We start from the raw sequence: 20,377 nt of genomic DNA, 5'->3' as shown, positions 1-20,377 counted from the left end.
GTTTGAGATTTCAGTCTGGTTTTTGTATAAAGAAGTAAACCACCCAATTTGAATGTAAATACGATAATAGATTTGCTGTCAGAGTTGGAGTTACTGCCAAGTCCTATCTATGTTAATTGTTTTTTCCATTCAATGCCAGGTGGAAACTTGCTTTTGACTTCCAAGTTCTAAGTGCACCATTCATTAAATTAATGCCATGTTCATTTGTCAAAGTTGTGACAATGTTTATCACAAATCATTGATACAGAAGGAGGATGTAGTGCTCTAAAATGTACGGAATCAGCATGCCATCCTCCAAAATGTTTTAATGGAAGAATGGCCTCTAATATTTATTTATAGCACTACATCTTGAATTATTCCTAAATAAATAAAAAGTTTTGAGAAAAGGTATGGTTTGTATATTGGTATCAAAGTACTTGATCGGATTAGAATGAAGATAATGCTCTTACATTGGGTAATCATTGGTGGCTTGCGTTCTGTTGCTCTTGGGAATCTCCGCTGTCTTTTTGTTGACAAACCTGTTAAAGACCGAGATGAGGCTGAACTGAATTTCCAGCTTCGGAAGAAGACTTCTGTGCAGACCAGTAGAGACAACACAGCACAGAGGAGCATCAAAGAAGGAGCTGTCCTCTTCCATACCTTCATCTTAAGAACAATCAAGGCATTGAGACTCTGCAAAAGACAGATACACATGCCAATGTCAGTATATATATAGTGGTAAAGCATCGTATGTTACTGTGCGTAGGGTTATTTGCAAACATTGCACAAAACTATATTACCAGCATCATTAAGGATACTGGCACATTTTAAAATCTGTTTTTTCGAGCATGTTTCTGCTAATCTAAACACAGTATGCACTCTATACTTTAAAATGGAAGTCCATCTCTGGATGCATAACAATCCCCCAAGTTCCCATCATTTAGCAATTCATTTTTTGCAATCATCAGATTTTTGAGTCTGCTGTCCATGTCCCTGGCTGGCTGCAGTCTGTGTTAGTGCTGACCAGTGTGCAATCCTCTGGGAGGACCCTGCTGCTTGACAGGCAATAGGAAGTGTCTATGTCACCCAGGCAGTGGTGTGGGCAGATCCATCCACTCTGCAGTAAGGAAGACAGATAATTTAGGACCCAGCATATTACATAACCAGTAGGGATGCGGTTCTGGTGCACTGCTACCATGGGTTTGCAGTGAATCCCCCCTACTGAAGGTCTGAAATAATGCCGAAATTCACCCTTTTTTTTTGATGGTCCTTTTCCTGGCCACCAGGATGTGGTTCTCGTTCACGGCTACCATGGGTTTGCGGCGAACCCTCCCTATTGAAGATCTGAAATAATGCAAGAATTCACCCTTTTTTTTTTTTTGATGGTCCTTTTCCTGGCCTACCTCACGTCAACATTCAGAGTCTTCCAACTTCATGATGGGCTGAACATGGAGCGGCGGTGCGGTAGGGGGAATATACTTGCAGCAACCAAAGTACTGTACTTACTAACTGCAATCAACAGGAGCATGACCAAAAAAAAAAGAACACTTCACTGTGGGAGGGGCTGTCTTTTATTTAGCTAGGAAGAAGTGATAACAATTTTTCATTATTTTGAGAGGGCAGGCAGTCTGTGGCCACTGGATTCTATATTTAATGTTTTCTGCTGCCTGTGCTTTCCTCTAGCCATAGAATTTCACTTTTCCATTTGTTGCTGTCTGTCCTTGCATTGTGGAATGGCGAGCAGCCAATGGCTGGTATTATGGCTTTTGAAAGACTGCTTTCACTTTAAAGTCGCAACAGTTTTGGAATAGAATAAATGATATCCCATGTAAGGCACAAAGCAAGCTATTTTAAATTTTGACACCAAGAAGGCTTTCTTCAGTGATAATTGGTTACAGCTTTGTTTGATGTAGTGTTAATAAATCTTCTTAATGTGACTGATTGGGTTTTTTTGGCTATGATCTACAAAGTAAATCACACTGCCTCCTCTCTATGAACACAAGAACACAAGACAAACTGCCTGCTGTCCTTGATATTATTTATCACCTCCTTAGAACAGCTAGTAAGATATTACAATTTTTTATTATGGGCATTACAGCTGTGAATGCACACATGTCTCAGGCCATGTTTGCTGATATCCACTAGTTATCATGCCCTTAAACAAAAGGTTCACTTTACAGACCACCTCCAAATTTTCTGAGCTGGGAATGAGGGACACCCATTAGCAAAAGTATGTAGGCATAGAACACACCCCCTGCCATGCCCCCTTAGCCACTTTCTGCCCGCCGTATAGTAAAATGATGGTGGTGGGGTGACACTCTCGTTCTGGGACAATGTCATATGATGGCACCACAGAACGGCCATTCTTGCGTGCCCATGATACCACTCAGTGCTGCCTTTCAGTGCCCATCAGTGCCTGATTCTCAGTGCTGCCCATCAGTGTTGTCCCATCAGTGCCCATCAGTGCTGTCCATCAGCGCTGCCCATCAGTGCTGCCTATCCATGCTGCCTTTCATTGCCCACCAGTGCTGCCTACTAGTGCCCATCAGTGCCACCTATCAGTGCTCATCAATCAGTACCACCTATCAGTGCTCACTAGTGTCGCCTTTTAGTGCTCATCAGTGCCTCATATCAGTGCCCATTAGTGCAGCATATCAGTGCCACCTCATCAGGGCCCATAAGTGCCACCTCATCAGTGCAGCCTATCAGTTTCCATCAGTGCCATCTCATCAATGCACACCAGTGAAGGAGAAAAATTACTTATTTGCAAAATTTACTGACAGAAACAAGGAAAAACTTTTATTTTCAAAAGTTTTGGTCTTTTTTTTTTTTTTTTTTAGCAAAAAAAAAAAAAAAAAATCCAGCAGTGAATAAATACCCCAAAAAGAAAACTCTATTTGTGTAAAAAATTTTTTTAACAAAATGTGTTTGGGTACAGTGTTGCATGACCACGCGATTATCATTCAAAGTGTGACAGCGCTAAAAATTGGGAGAATTGTATAATATTGGTTAAACCCACAAGTGCATTTTTAACCACTACTACTCCATTGTATTGACTTTTAGAATTTTCAAATGAAGCAATTTAGAACTTGGATGAAAGGTTTAGCACTGGGAAACACTTTTTGAAAGATAAATAGTGCATTTTATATACAATTATATAGATCAGGTAGAATTAAAAATAAAAACAAAAATGCTGTGGCCTAAACACACTGAAGTAAAGTGGGGATAGTTAACTGATTGTCAACTCACTGATTCGTCCAATCAGGAAGGGGTACCTCCACAACTGAGGCTAAACATAAAGAAACAGACACCCGGGAACCCAAAGGTCACCCCTAAGGGTAGTTGTAAGGGAGAACCAACAACTGTGTAAAGTACAAAAATTGCTTTATTAAAAAAATTCAGATCAAAAACAAATATAAATCTAAAACCTCCCAAAAACTTCTTGTATCCCTTCACCCATAGGAATTATTAAAGGAATCTCAAAAAGACAATTTATCAACTGCACTACACTACACGGGTTCTCTATATTGAAAGGAGTAGCCTGTCTATCATTACATGAGGAACTAGGTTCTAGTAAACTGGGAGCTCCCTGATTTGGAATCTCTATCACAGAAACGCCTAGGCTGTTTTGAATATTTATTATATCAGTTTATTAGCCTGTCAACCGGTGGTATGTATGTGTGCATGTGGGGCAAATTTATCTGTGCCTAGTGTGACAACATTGTCCGCGTGGTTTTTACATTGAGGTTTTTTTGGGGGTTTTAGATTTACATTCGTTTTTGATAAAAAAAAATTTCAATAAAGTAATTTTTGTACTTTACACCGTTGTTGGTTCTCCCTTATAACTTCCTTTAGGGGTGAACTTTGGGTTCCCTGGTGTTTGTTTCTTCAATTATATAGATCAGACTTTGTTCCAAATCAGGGACAGTCCCTCGAAATCAGGGACAGTTGGGAGCTATGCTTTATAGCAAAGTGCACTTATTCTTTTTGTCCCTTTGCCATAAGCTAAGCGATCCCACTGCCCCCCTCCGCAGATGTACATGTAGCACCCTCCTAGGTAGGTGCTATTGGAAGAGTATGGTTTTGAGCTCTGTCTGCTTACCAGAGGGGTTGCAGGTAAATCTATATTGTTCTCTGCCTACCAGAGAGCAGGATCTGTTAGTGAGGTATGCTCATTGTGCTCAGTATGCGATTCATTCAGTCTGGAGAGTGTTTCACACTGGTCCAATAAGGAGGCATGTTGGACAGTGGGAGGAAACCTGACAATGGGTGCATAGACTTTTGATACAGTCCTGATGATTGGCAGAAGGCAGGTCGCCTTGATGCATGCTGGGATACTGTATAAAAGCCAGGAGCACACGTGTTTGGGGTCTTTTGTTGGAGAGCGGAGTCCAGGAGGGAGGGGACGGCTGTCTCCTCCTTCGTAGAGGTGCCATGTAGATGCAGGAGGTCCTCCTGAGGGTCGGAGCAGCGGTTGAGAGAAGCTGAACCAAGAGGTCCAGGGAAGCTGACTGAGAGGGGAGACACTGGAGACCCTGTGGCTGGAGTATCGTGAGTACAGGGACTCGTGTCAAGGGGCCTGACCTGAGGGGGGGGCTACCCCTGCTCATAGGATAGTCAGTGGATGGGTGTCAACAGGAAGAGGATGCTAGGGAGAGTGTCCTGAAGGTAAGATAAGAGATTGTCCACCAAGTCATCTTGAAGGAAAACAAGAGACTTAATCCCTATTCATCTGATGTGGCAGGATGAATTAACAGCCTGGCTGTTCCATACCTAAACATGAAGTAGAGAAGATAGAAGTCCTCAAATACTGTGAATAGTTAAATTGGAGTATCCCACTATTTCCTTCTCCTATCCCCATCACAAAATAAACAATAAAACAACCAAATACCCCTGGACTGAATATTGAAGAGATAGAGCCAAGAGGAATGTAAGAAAATTGCATTAATTATAGCTGTGTGCTGGTAACCAGGGGGACACGCACAGTGAACATCTAGCAGTCCTTAGGGGGGCAGTGCTACATATACTTATTGAGATCCAACTACTGCAGTCTCCATTGTTTATTTACATCCCGGACCACATGTCCTATCTCTCCTGGCTACGCAAGTGTATTACAGACCTATAGATTTGTATGAGGCTTGCCTACCTTGGTCTCCTGGTCAGTAGATCTCATTAAACAAGCCCCATAGATTCCATAAGAAATGGAGGGGCTGAGGAGGGCACCATTGTTGAGCTGTGCTTAGTGCATCAGTTGTCCTTAATCCAGTTCTGTGCTTACCATGCTTGGGTAGCAGAGCTTGCTGACATCTCCCTTGCCATACTGATGGCAGAACCAGATGTCTCAGGGTTCAAGCTGTGCTAAAATGCTAGGCTCTATAAATGTGGATAAGTAAGAAGATAAAATAGAGCAAAGACTCTGTCCCAAAGAAACATCATGCATAGATCTGTGCAGGCAAACACTGATGGTAATATGCTGCTGCAATGCATTTATATGGGGGTGTGGGGTTTTCTCACATCCCTTTCTGAGCAAATGTAGGAAGGGTGCGAAAAGGACAGGGAAATATGAATGGCTGCAAGGTACAAAGAAAGAACATACCTGATATTACTGCAGCATCAAAACTGCAGGAACAAACTGAGGAGAACCCAGGCTTGTCTCCTAAACTACTCCCAAGTCTATAAAACCCCTATGTTGCCCACTCCTATCCAAGTCACTGCAGACAATGCTCACATGAGTCATATTGCCCACAAATATTGGATCAGACCATTCTTGTCCATTAACCAAAAACAGCAGAGAATGTGTTTTCCTGTGTGATCTTTTCATTCTGTACACTTTTACAAAGGGCATGACTAAACCTCTTCAGTCTGGCATAAACAACACTGACTTGCATGGCACATTAAAAAACAATTCTGAATGTGTTTTGCTTAAAAATGTGCATACAAAGAAGACATTATATTGAAGGGTATGTCCCAGTACCACCAGAAATATTACATCCGGCCAGCACATCCACTGTATACAACATGACACCACAATTTCCCGTGTCCCAATGTGTAGCCTCTGGCCCTCCTGCTACCAAAGTGTGAAAATGCAGAAATGACCTAGGCTGATTGTTACATTTTGAATTAACAGCCTTGTTCTATAAAGCCCACATCTTGGTATTTCATTGATGTCAGCTGTTTAGATAAAAACAATTTCTATTTGTCATCAATTCCCAATAACATCCATATAAACAATTTAGAACAAGTGACAAATAAAGACATAAAAGCATTGTAATATAGTTTAGTAACTAATATAATAGAGTATTACATCACTAACTGCCTATGAGTTTACATATTATATGTATATTGAATCTGTAACTTAATTAATCGATAACTTAATTAATTTTGTAGCAATCACCCTTGAATTAGGCTGCTGTATATGGAAGCACACGCCAATTTTTGCAATCATAGCCAAATAATATACAACTTAAATGTGTTTAATGCAATACAAGAGAGTATTAAGTTCTTGCACTATAAATCACTGTGTCTTCTTTTGCAGTTACAGTGGGTATAGAAAAGAATCACCTCCCTTTAAAATAGAAGACAGACTGTTTAAGTTTTATCCAGCTGGATTTACTAGCGCAACCTTTAACATCCAAGTAAAAGATAGAACACCAACTTGTCAGAACAAAATCTAAAGATTCAAAAACAGAATCACTGAGTTGGAAAAAGGATCACCCCCCTTATGTCAGTTTTTTGTTGAAACACTTTTTTGCTTTAATTACAGCCTCTAGTCTGTTGGGATAAGTCTCTACTCACTTTGCACATCTAGACTTTGCAATTTTCGCCCACTCTTCTTTGCAGAACTGCTCAAGTTCAGTTAAGTTTGATAGTTACCATTTATGGACTACAGTCTTTAACCACTTGCCGACCGCTCACATTGAGCCTACTGCGGCAAAGTGGTTCGTTATCGTCCAGCGACGTAGGCCTACGTCGCTGGACTCCTCCCCTTGTGGGCGGCGTGCTCCCTCTATATCCAGTCACAGCGGGAGTCGGGCCAGGGGAGGAGCGGCGGTGATCACCGCCGATCTTCCCCGATCGTCAGGGATCGAGTGTGGAGATCTGCCTGCTTGTGTAAACAAGGCGGGCAGATCTCCTATGTGACAGGCAGTCACAGATTACAGGATTCAGCATAGCGGAACCTGCGATCTGTGCCTGTGTCACACAGTCCCCTCCCCCCACACACGTTAGTAAGCACCAGGCATACATTAACCCCTTGATCACCAATAAAAGTTAACCCCTTCCCTGCCAGTGTCATTTTTACAGTAACAGTGCATATTTATAGCACTGATTACTGTAGTAATGTCACTGGTACCCCCAAAAGTGTCAAAAATGTCAGTCAAGGGTCCGATCTGTCCGCCACAATGTCGCATTCCCGCAAAAAAAATCACAGATCGCCGCCAGATCCCATTACTAGTTAAAAAAAAAAAAACAATAAAAATGACATAAATTTCCCGTAGTTAGTAGCTGCGATAATTTTTGCGCAAACCAATCAAAATACACTTATTGCGATTTTTTTTACTAAACATATGTAGCAGAAAACAAATTGGCCTAAAATGTTAAACAATTTTGATTTTTACATGGGGGATTTTTTTGGGGGGAATTTCATATAAAAAAATGTGAAAAATATTGTTATTTTTTCAAAATTGTCGTTCTTTTTTTGTTTATAGCGCCAAAAGTAAAAATCGCACAGGTGATCAAATACCACCAAAATAAAGCTCTATTTGTGGGGAAAAAAGAAAATAAATTTAATTTGGGTATAGCATTGCACGACCGCGCAATTGCCGAATCGCAAAATATGGCCTGGTCAGGAATGGGGTAAAATCTTCCGGTCTTAAAGCGGTTAAAAATACGCTCATTGAGAATTTTTTTGTCAAAGACATGTAGCTAAATACATTTTGGCCTAAATATATGACAAAAATTGAATATATTGGGTATTTTTTAACTGTCAAAGTAGAAAAATATTGTTGTTTTTTTCAAAATTGTTGCTTTTTTTTATTAATATCGCAAAAAATGAAAATCGCACAGGTGATCAAATACCACCAAAATAAAGCTTTTTTTGTGGGAAAAAAAGGATGTAAATTTTGTTTGGGTACGGCGTTGCATGACCGCGCAATTGTCAGTTACAGTCGCACAGTGCCAAATCGCAAAAAGTGGCCTGGACGTAAAGCAGGAAAATCCTCCGGTGGTAAAGTGGTTAAGTCATTCCATAGATTTTCAATGGGGTTTAAGTGTGGGCTCTGACTAAGCCATGCAAGGACATTCACCTTTTTCTCCTTCAACCACTGTGTGGTCATTTTTTCTGTGAGCTTTGGGTCATTGTCATGTTGAAAGGTAAACTTTCTTCCCATTGACAACTTTCTGGCAGAGGGCAGCAGATTTTCCTTTAGGAATGTGATGGTATTTTGCCCCATCCATTTTTCTTCTATCTTGCCAAGTGCTTCAGTCCCTGCTGCAGAGAAACAGCACCATAACAGGATATTACCACCTCTATGCTTTACTGTAGGAATGGTGTTTTGGATGGTGAGCTGTATTGGATTTCCACCAGACAGTTTGGTGTTGAGGCCTAATATTTCAATTTATGTCTCATCTGACCACCTTCAAGGCACCTTGAAGATTCCGAGGCCACATAGAAAAAGTTGTTATGGTCAGTTATTCATAATACACAGTGCTTTAGCTAACATAATGCCATTCATTTGGAGGCTTACGTCTACTTTAATAGCTACATTTAAACTTTTTACCTTTAAACACTACAAAATGTTATAAATTACCATGAAAATAATTTGAGCAGACCCCTGGGGATTGCTTTGGTACTCCAGATCCAGTAAAGGACATTGATGGAGAATTTTATAGCAGCTATCCATTGGTATCTTCAGTCTTCCTTTCCATACCTCAACAGGCTTTATTTCTTCTATTTTCCAGAATTTTTTATAAAGTTGCAATGTCATGTTTACGGCAGTTGTTTTTGGATTCTTAAGCAAAAAATTACTAACCATTGCTTGATGACTAACCAAGCCCTTCTAAAAAAAACATGTGTTTCACAGAGAATTGGCCTCCGGTTCATAATATATTGCTGTAAATAGCTTTTGTATACAGAATGAGTTTTACCTCTCAAAGAGGCATTTGGCACCTATACAAACAGTAACAAAGCTCCTGCAGTGTATACTTGACTAACTTGTTGCTAATTTTCTCCCCCGAGGTAAAGCACATTGTGATCATTTTGGAATAGAACAGTGAGGCACTTTACACAAAATCCCGACACTTTCCAGCTGCTTTGTTTCTTGCCATTACAGCAGACAGCCTTCTTATGGCTCAGAAATGGTAATGTATGCTCTCAGCATTGTTATGTTTACTGGTATCAGATACAACACATATGTGGCGCCCTGGGTACACAAAAAATAAAAAACAATGGTAGGCAGGTAACAGGTTTTTTGCAAAAGGGACTTTGAATGTCTATTCTTCCTAAAAACTTTAACTCCTAGTTATTTTTGCGAGACTTTGGTTCTGCTTAATGGAGCTCCCTGTGTGACTTGCCCTCTCTGGAATAAGTAGAGTTTCTAGTAAAGAGACAGAGCGTCAATATGCGTGATGTTATGTGGCACAATTTAGCAGAGACCTAAACAGTGGGAAGTTGCATTTTGGATCTCTCCAAGAAGGAGACACATGAGAAGTTGCCATGTAGTTGGTTTATGAGTTCCTCCAACATGGCCGTGCTCCCTCTGGAGTCACTGAGCATGTCTATTCTATTGAGTTAAGGTGAGGAGGGGAGGTCACTGGTCCTGCCTGCAGAGCAAGCAGCCTAGGAGAAATATTTCCTAACTAAAATTCTGATCATTTTAATGCAAACATTGAAATGGAAAATTGATGCTGTTTATTGTGTACAGTTTGATTCATATACACACCATTAAAGAATACTGGTCTGAAGGGAATGCAAATATGTCAGAGAATTAGTGGCTACAGAGAGGTTAATGATTGCTAAGATAGCAAGGACCACATAAGAACCAGCAAGGGTCTGTTCACCTGGGTTTAAGTCAACCTGATTTGGCAGCTTCAGACTTGGATTTTTTTTTTTTTCTGGGAGGCCATGCAGATGTAGAAGCCATGAGGCCCAGGTAATTAACACATCTTGCAGTGAATGGTATTATGGGTAGATAGGTCCCAGAAAAACTTTTTGGGCATTTTGTCTACCTGATTGTGACTGTATATTCTCTCATAGCTCCATTGCTGCAGCTGACATCTTCACTTTATCTTCCTTTGGGATTGTAATTTTTGGTCATTTTAATTGGCTGGCTAGGTTTGACTTACCTCCTGCACATGCACATGGAAGTTAGTGCAATCTGTCATTTTTTGCCCCTGGACCAACTGTGGGTATAGAATTGTGTATATCAAGGTTCTCTATTTATTTTTTTCTACTGGTTGAACTGGATGGACTAGTCTCTTTCCTCCACCTGAATAACTAACAAGCTAACTAGCTAAAAGTAAAAAAACAAAATCTACCAATAAATGTAAATAATGGTAAAAAGTGATGCAAAAGCAATAAGTGAGTCTGCGAACAATATATAATTCAAAGAAAAATCAGTGACACCCAGTGAAAGTTCAGTGTCTGAATAAAACTAACGTTACATAGTTACGTAGTTTGTTACATAGTTTGTGAGGTTGAAAAAAGACATCAGTCCAGTTCAACCTATGATGTATGTGTGTGATTTGATGTTAAACGTACATTGTATACCCCTGGTATACAATGTACGTTTAAGGTGCCCATCTAATAGTAATAGTCCAAAAATACATATATGCAATTGGGATGTATTCCGTGTTGAATCTCTGCTGTTATATTAATCTCCACACCACACCACGTGCCAAGCGTGTCACCACTTCCCCATAAGGTCTGCACTCACCACAACTTGTTGCCTTACACTCTCGTGTTTGGCAATCAGGCAATGTACCCCTCACGGTGGTGAGTATTTCAATGGCGGTTATCAATCATCTGGACGATTCCAAAGAACTCCCATGTATAAAACAATGAGAGAACTCCAATAGTGCAATACCATATAATAAAATGTATTAAAACTTAAATAAGATTTTCAACTGTTGCACTCACATGTAATACACTGTTAAATCACATGTAAAACAGAGGTATGAGCCTCACATAACAAGGTCCGAAAAACCCTATTAGCTGGTGCCAGGATGTCACTTGTGGTCACTGGTGCTGCGTGTAGCGTCACTTCCGGTTGCCGTGCAGTCACATCCCAACACGTTTTGTCATTACGACTTCGTCCTGGCTAACTAACTAAGTTGGGGGGTGCCAGGACTTTACACTGAGCTGCACATGTGCGACCCAGTAAACTGTTACAGAAAATATTGCTGGTGGTCAGGTAAGACTTTTGTTTGGGCGAAGAGACTAACAGAGTCTCTTCTACAATAAAACCTGCTTGCCACCAAAGTTTAGCAAACTTGATTTAGTTCCACTTAAATTAAAACATTCGTTTTTGGGGAGCTAAAGCATTGTTTTTCAGTATCAGTCCTCCAGTCCCCCAGGATGTCTTATTTGTAGGTTTCCTTAATTTCCCACAAGTGATTTATTTACTATAATTGGTTCCAAAATGTGTGCGCATGTTTAAATAGAGGGAAGTCTGGGATCTTGAGTAGTGGGGGTAATAAACACTGGGCTAAAGTAATAGGAATATTTATTTATGTAGGGACATAATTATTAAAAATCCCAGCTAGAAAGGATAACTTGCCACAAATTTGTGGCAGTGTTGAATTGTAAGTCTTGTTAACTTGCTGCACATTCTCACTGGCAAGTTGTACACTTGCAGAGCACTTGAAGCACAAGTTCTAGTTGACACTTTTCAAATTTGTAGCAAATTTGTGCAGCGAGTCTCTAACAAGAGCAAAGTTGCAGTGGTGAGTCTAGAGCAAGAGGTCTGCAAGTCTACAGCATTAGCCACAGTGACCCCTGTGGTGGGATGACTATTGCACAACATAACTGAACCAGAACTTGCAGCAGACTTTCTGAATGTTTGCAAAGAGAGTTGATCTGGAGTCATGCAATGCAGACTTGCTGCAATTGTACAACAAACATGGAGCCTGGCAAGTCTAGCAATTGCTTAGCAAGTCATTTTCAAACTTGCAGCACAACTGCTTGCATCCTGGGATGTTAATTACAATAGTCAAAATTAATTTTGCACCTCTACCACTTTGTTAAATATGTTCTTGGAGATTCACATACTAACCCTAACAATATCACATAATTACCAACTACATGAACTCAAGAGATGTAACTGACTAGATAATATATAATATCAAAAGAGAATCCACTTTCATCTAATCCATTAGAAATGAGCATTAAAATTTTGTTAGTGTTATTAACTAAAGTCTGTCAAAAAGTCATAGAAATGAAAAAATGTTAAGGAGTTAACATAATACACTTGCTTTGAAAGAAAGACAGAATAGGTAGAACTTGTTCTGATATTACAGCCAACTGGGATGTTGACTCATGATAACCGCCATTCTTCAGAGCCCCCTCACTGTCTATTTACAACACGCAGATTCCTTTCCAACAGCGTTAAAAGGTTTCTGGGACTTCATCCATCCCCCCCTCCCCCCTGCTATGAGAATGTGTTATATGTAGCTCGTGGTTGGCATATGTCCTGAGGATTAAGGGAGAATGTGGGGATCTAGAATATATATTGACTTTTGTGGTGCAAGTTTAGGGAGTGAACACTAAGGTAACAGAGGAGAGATTAGGACTGGAAATTTGAGTGAAGATAAATTAAAAGGAAAGTGCGAGGACAAATTCCTAATAAATGGGTCAATCAAGTATGAGTGTATAGTGGAAAAAAAAAAGTGCGTATTGCACCATATACAGATTACTAATAGGTTAATGATTAAAACTTTGATGGGATAAAATAAACAGACATTTGTAGGAGGTTATAAGGACTAGCATATTGGAGGATGAATACCGAAATGGCAGGCATGTAATATTTTAACTATTTTTCCAAATATTGAGATTTGCAGGGTATCAGAAGAGCTGGCTTGTCAGCTCCCTCATCCTACAATACAGCACCGGATGGCTAAATGACCTTTTTGCAGGCCCAAGTGCAGTCAGGTGGGTTGGGAGCCAAACCTATGCAAAGGATATGCTACGCCGCACAGCAGTGTTGGCAGAATTTTTGTTTCGAAAGAGGTACAATCAGGCAATTTGCAGTGCCTTTTACAGCAAGAATGATAAACTGTCTACTCAAAGATATTAAATCACAAGTGCTTAATCTTGTGGCTTTTTGGCTGAATCAGGTAACAGTATCATATCTGTTGGGAGTCCCAAATCATGCCCATCAGGCTGCCGGCTGTTAGGGAAACATCAATGACCAGTCCACACTGCCTTTGCTACTACTTGAAATGAGGGCTTCTAAGGATCATCTCTCAACACACTTTATCTTCTATCATTTCCAATCTCCATCGACATAAATAGTAATATTTTGTAAAGCAGAATATTCCTGTATATAATCCCACTGTTATAGGGTGGCTGGACCCCGAAACAATGACTTTCTAATGTCTGTGGGTCGCAGTAAAATGGCCAGTCAAGTTCCTGTTTCGGTCAAGTCAAGTTTGGGGTGGAGGCACTTGACTGGCCTGCACAGAATACTGACCTCAACCTGGTGGAATAAATTAAAGCGGAGACTGCGAGCCACAAATGCTCTTCTGCAACAATGTTCAAACATTCTCATGGACACATTCCTAAACCTTATGGATAGCCTTCCCAGAAGAGCTGAAGCTATTATACGTAGCTGCAAAGGGTGTACTCAATATCGAACTAAGACTGGGATGCCATTAAAATTCATGTGCGTGTAATGGCAGGCATCTCAAAACTTTTGGTAATATAGTATATAAATATATATATGATATTATGGCTTCATGGTTTCCACTGTTTCTCAGGTACACATAGATTGTGGTGGTGATGATGATGGTGATGACCAGTGTTATACATCCTGCAGAAATGGTTATGTTGGTATGTTATACATAATATTTTTTTTTATTAGGTATAACATGCAAAACAGCAGCATACAGTATCTATAGGTATAATAAACGTTGATAAACATAAGCTGGCAACTCAGTGGGCTCAAATGTTAAAAGTCTTTATTGGCTACACAAGTACATCCAGTAAAACAATGCTAATGCTGAGTGGCTGAAACGCATTAGAATTGTTTGGATGTTCTGGATGTACTTGTGTAGTCAATAAAGATTTTCAACGCTTGTGTCCACCGAGTTGCCAGCTTATATCTATCATTGTTAAATGTACTGAGGAAATGCACATCACAGCCACAAGCACTGTTTTTCAGCCTTGGATAGCATCACCTGCAGTAGAGCTTGGGTATTGTATTCAGTGAATCTATGTGTATTAGATTAAAATAATTCTCCTGGGACCATCTAGTATGATAGCGCATTGTGGTACTCCTATAGATTGGTAAAAGACCTTGGATGCCGTTGGGTGCCCCAAGGAGAGTAGTAATGTGTCACGCTGCAGTGAACAGGGGGTTTGGCCAAATTGCATTAACAGTGGGAGGGGCTGAAAGGGGCAGGGTTAAATAAAACAAAAGCATTCTTGTACCAATAAAATATGCTTAGATTAATAAGACAAATGTCACTGTAAAAATATTAATTTAGCCTACTTTAAAAAGGGACTGCAGGCCCTGCGCTAGGCTGCATAGCTGGTGCAAGGATTATTTTCTATACAGGTAATAGTGAAACTTTGAGTGCAGGGTTCAGGAGGGCACTATGTAAAGAATGCAGGGTTCAGGAGTGTGCTATGTACAGAGTACATGGTTCCGGGGTGTGCTACGTACAGAGTGCAGGGCTTAGGGGTGCGCTACATAAGGAATGCAGGGTTCAGGGGTGCACAACATACAAAGTGCAGGGTTCAGGGGTTGGCTACCTACAGAGTGCAGGTTTCAGGAGTGCACTAAGTACAGAGTGCAGGTTTTAGGGGTGTGCTATGTACAGAATGCAGGGTTCAGGGGTGCAGTACCTACAGATTGCAGGGCTCAGGGGTGCACTATATATAGAGTGCAGGGTTCAGGGGTGTGCTACATAATGAATGCAGGGTTCAGGAGTGCATAACTTGTTGGCCACCTTAAACAAAAAATGATTCCCCTTTCTCCCCCCTCCCCTAGTACAGAGTTCTCCCACCCCCAAATCCCCATCCTTGACAGGATTGACATCCCCCATACAGTGTACATCCTATTCCCCTCGCATTAAAACCCCCTCCACCACCTGTACACCATCATTTTTTTCAATTCCCCCTCAAATTTCACCTTTTCAACACAGACCTCAGATACAGCATGGTCCGATGCGGGTGGGAGATGGTATTCCTCGGAGGTTCCTCCTCGTGGTCTCTCACGAGAAAGGGTAGAGCCAAAGAGGAGACTAGTGGAAGCTTCTTTGGCTCTGTTACAGCAGTCGGCCTTGAGAGATGCTGTGGGTGCCAGTAATGCCTGGATGCCTGGCACCCCCCCCCTTTCCTGTACATTACACCTGCTCTCCTGGGGGCTTTGGAGGGAGGGATCATGGTAGCTTTACAGAGTGCAAGCCTATGCCCCTGTGTGTGTTGATCCCTGGCCAACCCCGGTTTACTTTCTTGATGGTGAAGTCGGGTGAGCTTCTGCTGACTGGGCTCAGCACGGAGTGGGACATGCTGACTATCCTTCACTATAGGCACTGGCAGCGACTTCACCATGAGAAAAGTGAAGCTGAAGAGATCTTGGATGGCCCAGGGGAAGGAGAAAGACGAAGAAGCTGCGGCGCCCCTCTAAATGCGTATATATACTGTATACAACCTAAATAGTTTTAGCTATACATACAGCTATAAACAAATAGATACAGCTTTAAATTTGCCTCGGGTTGCTCTCTAAAATCTGTGGGCTTCTGAGATCCATAGCGATTACCTAAATAAACAATTATTGGTGTGGTTACATGCTAAATGAAAATCATTGTTCTCTCTAATATTTTTACTATTTTTCTTCACAAAGATCCTTCAGGAAGACTGCAAAAAGCAATACATGCCTAACTGAAAACCAGTAGAGGCCACAATTGGAAAACTTTATATCAAATAGGATAATTAATACTATGACACAAAAAAACTTACAATTGAAAATACAAGTGATTTCAATGGTATTACTACTTACTGTAATGCTAGTAATGTATTCTAATATTTTAATACACAAAGCCAGTGTGTACTGTTTCCATTCACTAAGTAATATATTTTACAACTGTGGGATTCTCTGTTGCTGGGTATCAACAATACACAAAACACTGGCATTTGGACCACACATCTTTGCCAAGTCCAGCTACTACTGAATGTCAGACCCTTAAATGCATTTATCTTCACAATGGAAACTGCAATTCCAATAGCAGACTCTGGCAGATGTACTTATTTCTTATCTTTCCTTGTTCAGTACAGTGTAGGTATTTGCAGAGGGACATATCTAGGAAGAGTATTTAAAGCCCCCAAAGTGACAGTGTAAATCTCCTGTTATCTATCTGCTGTCAGAGAGAAGCACTGGTGGACAGGACAACTCTCAGTGTGTGGAAATAACCTGAAAAGTGACAATGAGGAAGAGCACAAACAGTCAAAGACATTCCATTCTCAGCAACAGTGTTCACTAAATTCAATTTTGTAAAGCATTTAATATGGGAAAAAAACAGCATCTTGTGACAGCAAATTACTCAAAGTTAACTGTTTTAACAAATAATATACATCTAATATTAAAATCTAATATATAATAAGACATTTCAGAGAATAAATAAACTGGGTCACCATGTGAAAAGTTTAACGAGTTGCCTCGTCCATAAATATATGGTCCCTGTTAATTCTGATGTACTTCACATGACAATAAAAAGGAGATGGGCAGTAGCATAAAACAGCATATAGGGACATAGATCATTTAAAATAAAAATACATTCTTATTATACCGCAGTTGTATCGAGTAATAATTCACATTAGTTAGCCCCATTTTCCAGTAAGGAATTCAGAAGATTCACTTCCTTGATTGAGGATGCAACGTGACAGATTAGACTCAAGCAGGCATAGGGCAATATGTCACACGAGACGTGACAACATGCTCATTAATCAACAGGGTATTATGTGACCTTTGGCAGCCACAATGAGACCAGAGCTGGCTACTGTCCATGGTGCTGAATTGCCCCTCAGGGCAGGAGTGTTTTGAATGGTGCCTTCTTCTTACCACCCACACTTACAAACATGTCAGCAGTGAGCACATAGAATTGTATAAAACCACAAATTTTTTCTTAACTTTTTTTCCTTATTTAATGGCTCCTATTATAAGTCACACTGACTGATATTTTATGGAGAATAATTTCCTATGCACTTGAATAAATATACTAAATGTCTATGCTGGTTACTTTTCATGTAACATTTATAAGGCGCTAGCAGGTTAGGCTAATGCTAATAGCAAAATGGTATTTAAACAGTTTATATGAAAATTCTGTTGCGAGTGAATTTATAACTTTGATCTGCAACACTTTGATTCTCTAAAATCTAATCTACTGAAAGTATGCAAACTTATTAAACTCTTCATTTATGTTGAAGAGCAAAGGCAACGCAGAGTTTCCTCATTAAATTTCTTGATTGAATTTGGCAAACCTTTAGTAAATCAGAGTGTGCCAGAGTCAGAGACGTTTATCAAAAAGTTAACATTTTATGGAAAATTCATTTATTTTTCTATAAAGAAACGTTTCATTGAGAATACGTTTATATTACTATACCGATTACTTAATTATATTTCCATTTACTACACACCTCATCTTAAAATATGGCATGTTCTTGCATGCATGTGGATGCAGCAGTGAGTTATTGCATTGTGGGTATACCTTGGTTATATCAAAGTGCATTCTGCAGTGTTATCTCTTCGCCTAAGGGCCTCCATGTACACAGGAATAATATCTAATTCATTATTATGGATAAAAGGGAGTAGGTAAAGATAACTATCCATTTTATTGGGCTCATTAGCACCTTCATGTCTTATCATTGCAACAGTGTATGCATTCAGCAAACAGAACATTGTAGTAACACTTTAAATGGCAAACATATGTTTCTGAAATTATATTACCAAATACATATGCTCTAAAATAATAGACGGATAAGCTTGTTTGTGTAACTTCAGCAACTAAAAGCTAGTATGTTATTTTTGTAGGCAACGTATGCATTTTTGAGCTTCAGTAAATTAACCTTACTGCTTAATTTCCATAAAATATATGCAACCATTGGCTAACTATATATTGCATTTTCTGACATGAGGAGGATCCAGGGCACTTGTAATACCTACTTATGCTTATATGTGGTTTATAACACAGAAGATAATGCCAAATTAATTTGGAGACAGAATTTATGGCAGTTGTTAAAATGTTTGGTAGACATACTCCAAACATGCATGTCAGTATTCCATGCTTGCTGAGTATGTGTGTGTGAAGACAATCATTGTGAAGACCAAAATGCAGTTCATGTGAGTGTTGATAAAGCCTCATGAGCTGAGATCAGACTCTAAGACACATTTGTGGTTATAAACAGGCAAGGTTTGGTTCACAAGTAGTAGTATAGGAGTGAGGCAGAAACATATTAGAGATGAAGATCAAGTTGGTAGCCAAAGGTTTTAAGTGGGAAGTGGGCTAAGGGAGGATGGGTAGCAGTAATTAAAAACACAGTGTAGCAGAAGCAAAAAGAACAATGTAGTAGCAAAGGCACAATAATCTGGTAAACAGGTAATGCAGAGGCACTGCTTACTTTGGAAGTTCAGGAGAGGATCAAAGAGTTAATAGTTCAGAAACTGGGTATCAGTAAAGACTGACCAAGGAGCTATCCGAAGCTTCAGGTGGTCCAATCTGAAGGGCCACTTACAGGCACAGACTAGACTGTGGGTTTGAATCCTGACATAAAGAGTGTTACTTTCCAGAAAACCAGTGTAGATAAAGCCAATGAAAATCATTAGTGCTCAGCAGTTTGGAAGCTGAAACCACAACTGTTGGTGAGCCATTGCCTTGAGTCGGCAAGTATCAGTTTTGCTATTATATATTGTTCAACAATTGATAAAAGAGTCCCTTTATGAGCTTCAGCCAGAGCCTAAATGGTGTGAAGTCACAGAAAGTTTACTGCAGTACACAGTGAGAGCGTGATTCACAATAGAGTGTGCTGCCGGAAAATTCCCTTTCTTCAGTCACTTTGATTTGTCATACTAATGCAGTTTTCTAAATTACAATTGCTTAACTGTAGATAGCATATGGTCCATTCAGTTAGACTGGTCAGAAAGTCTCATGGATAACTTGCACACAATGCTATGATCATCTTTTGATATATGTTTGATACCACCTTCAATTCTGTTAGTCGTTAGCTTATTAAAAATAGAAATCAAGGTTGGTTGCAGATGGTCTGCATCAGAACTACTGACCATTTCTGGGCCATTGTGCCCTGTGTGCTTAGCATAGCAAAATGACCAATCTTTACTTGAAGACCAGGCTTTTTCTGACACTTTTTGTTCACAAGTTTGAATCAGTATTTTTTGCTAGAAAATTACTTATAACCCCCATATCTCCATAGCCACTTAAGTGATCACTTGTGTGATGCACATACCGTTTACATTTTGCTTTTGCGCACAAGTACAGAGGGATGGGGGCAATTTACATTTTTTTTTTACTTATTTATTTTCCTTTTTTTACATTTTTACACTTTAATTTTTTTTTTTTTGTATCGCTTTTTATTCCTATTACAAGGAATGTAAATATCATATAAGAAATAGGGATGAAAGGTCCTCTTTATGGAGAGATCTGGGGTCAAAAAGACCCAAAATCTCTCCTTTACCTTTAACAGAAAAGGATATAGAAAAAATAACAATCATTTTGATCTTTTCCTTAAAAAAAAAAAAAAAAAAAAAAAAAAAAGATTTACTTCCACCCTGGACTGGACATTGTTCCGATCCTCAAGGTCAAAGATCAAAGAGGATTTACTCTTTAAATGCCTCTGGGACCAGCCAGCTGCACCATCGGATCTTTTCTTGGGCAATCCAGCGGAAACGGTAAGCCCGAGAGACACCAGTGAGTGGTGGGAGAGGGAAATCCCCTCCAGAAGCTTCTGAAAGTGTTCCAGCAGCTTATAAGCTGGTATGAGAAAGCCAGCCGCTGGCTGTAAAAAAATTGATACCAGAGTTATGGCTGATTTTTTTAGCCATAACCCTAGTAAACCACTTCAAAGTTGCAACGTATACAGTATATACATACTGTGGTCTTGAAGTGGTTAACACATGCATTATCTGTAATAGTATGCTTTTTTTGTTTTAATTATTTAAAGTTTTGCAAC

The 20,377-nt window shown here is 39.8% G+C and overlaps 1 protein-coding gene across 1 annotated transcript in view; it reads right to left on the bottom strand.

Annotated features, from left to right (window-relative positions):
• NRTN (neurturin) overlaps positions 1–20,377 on the bottom strand; it is a 234,470-nt gene that overhangs the window by 34,711 nt on the left and 179,382 nt on the right. The window contains exon 2 of the mRNA XM_082255465.1: positions 450–672. Within this exon, the coding sequence (XP_082111591.1) occupies positions 450–645 (196 nt within the window). The 5' untranslated portion in view covers positions 646–672. The remainder of the gene's footprint in view (positions 1–449; positions 673–20,377) is intronic.

This window comes from Pelophylax lessonae, assembly GCF_965119305.1.
Source record: "Pelophylax lessonae genome assembly, chromosome: 1".
In the NCBI taxonomy this organism is placed as follows: Eukaryota; Metazoa; Chordata; class Amphibia; order Anura; family Ranidae; genus Pelophylax; species Pelophylax lessonae.
The sequence above is the reverse complement of the archived record's forward strand: the minus strand, read 5'-3'. Positions and strand labels throughout refer to the sequence as shown.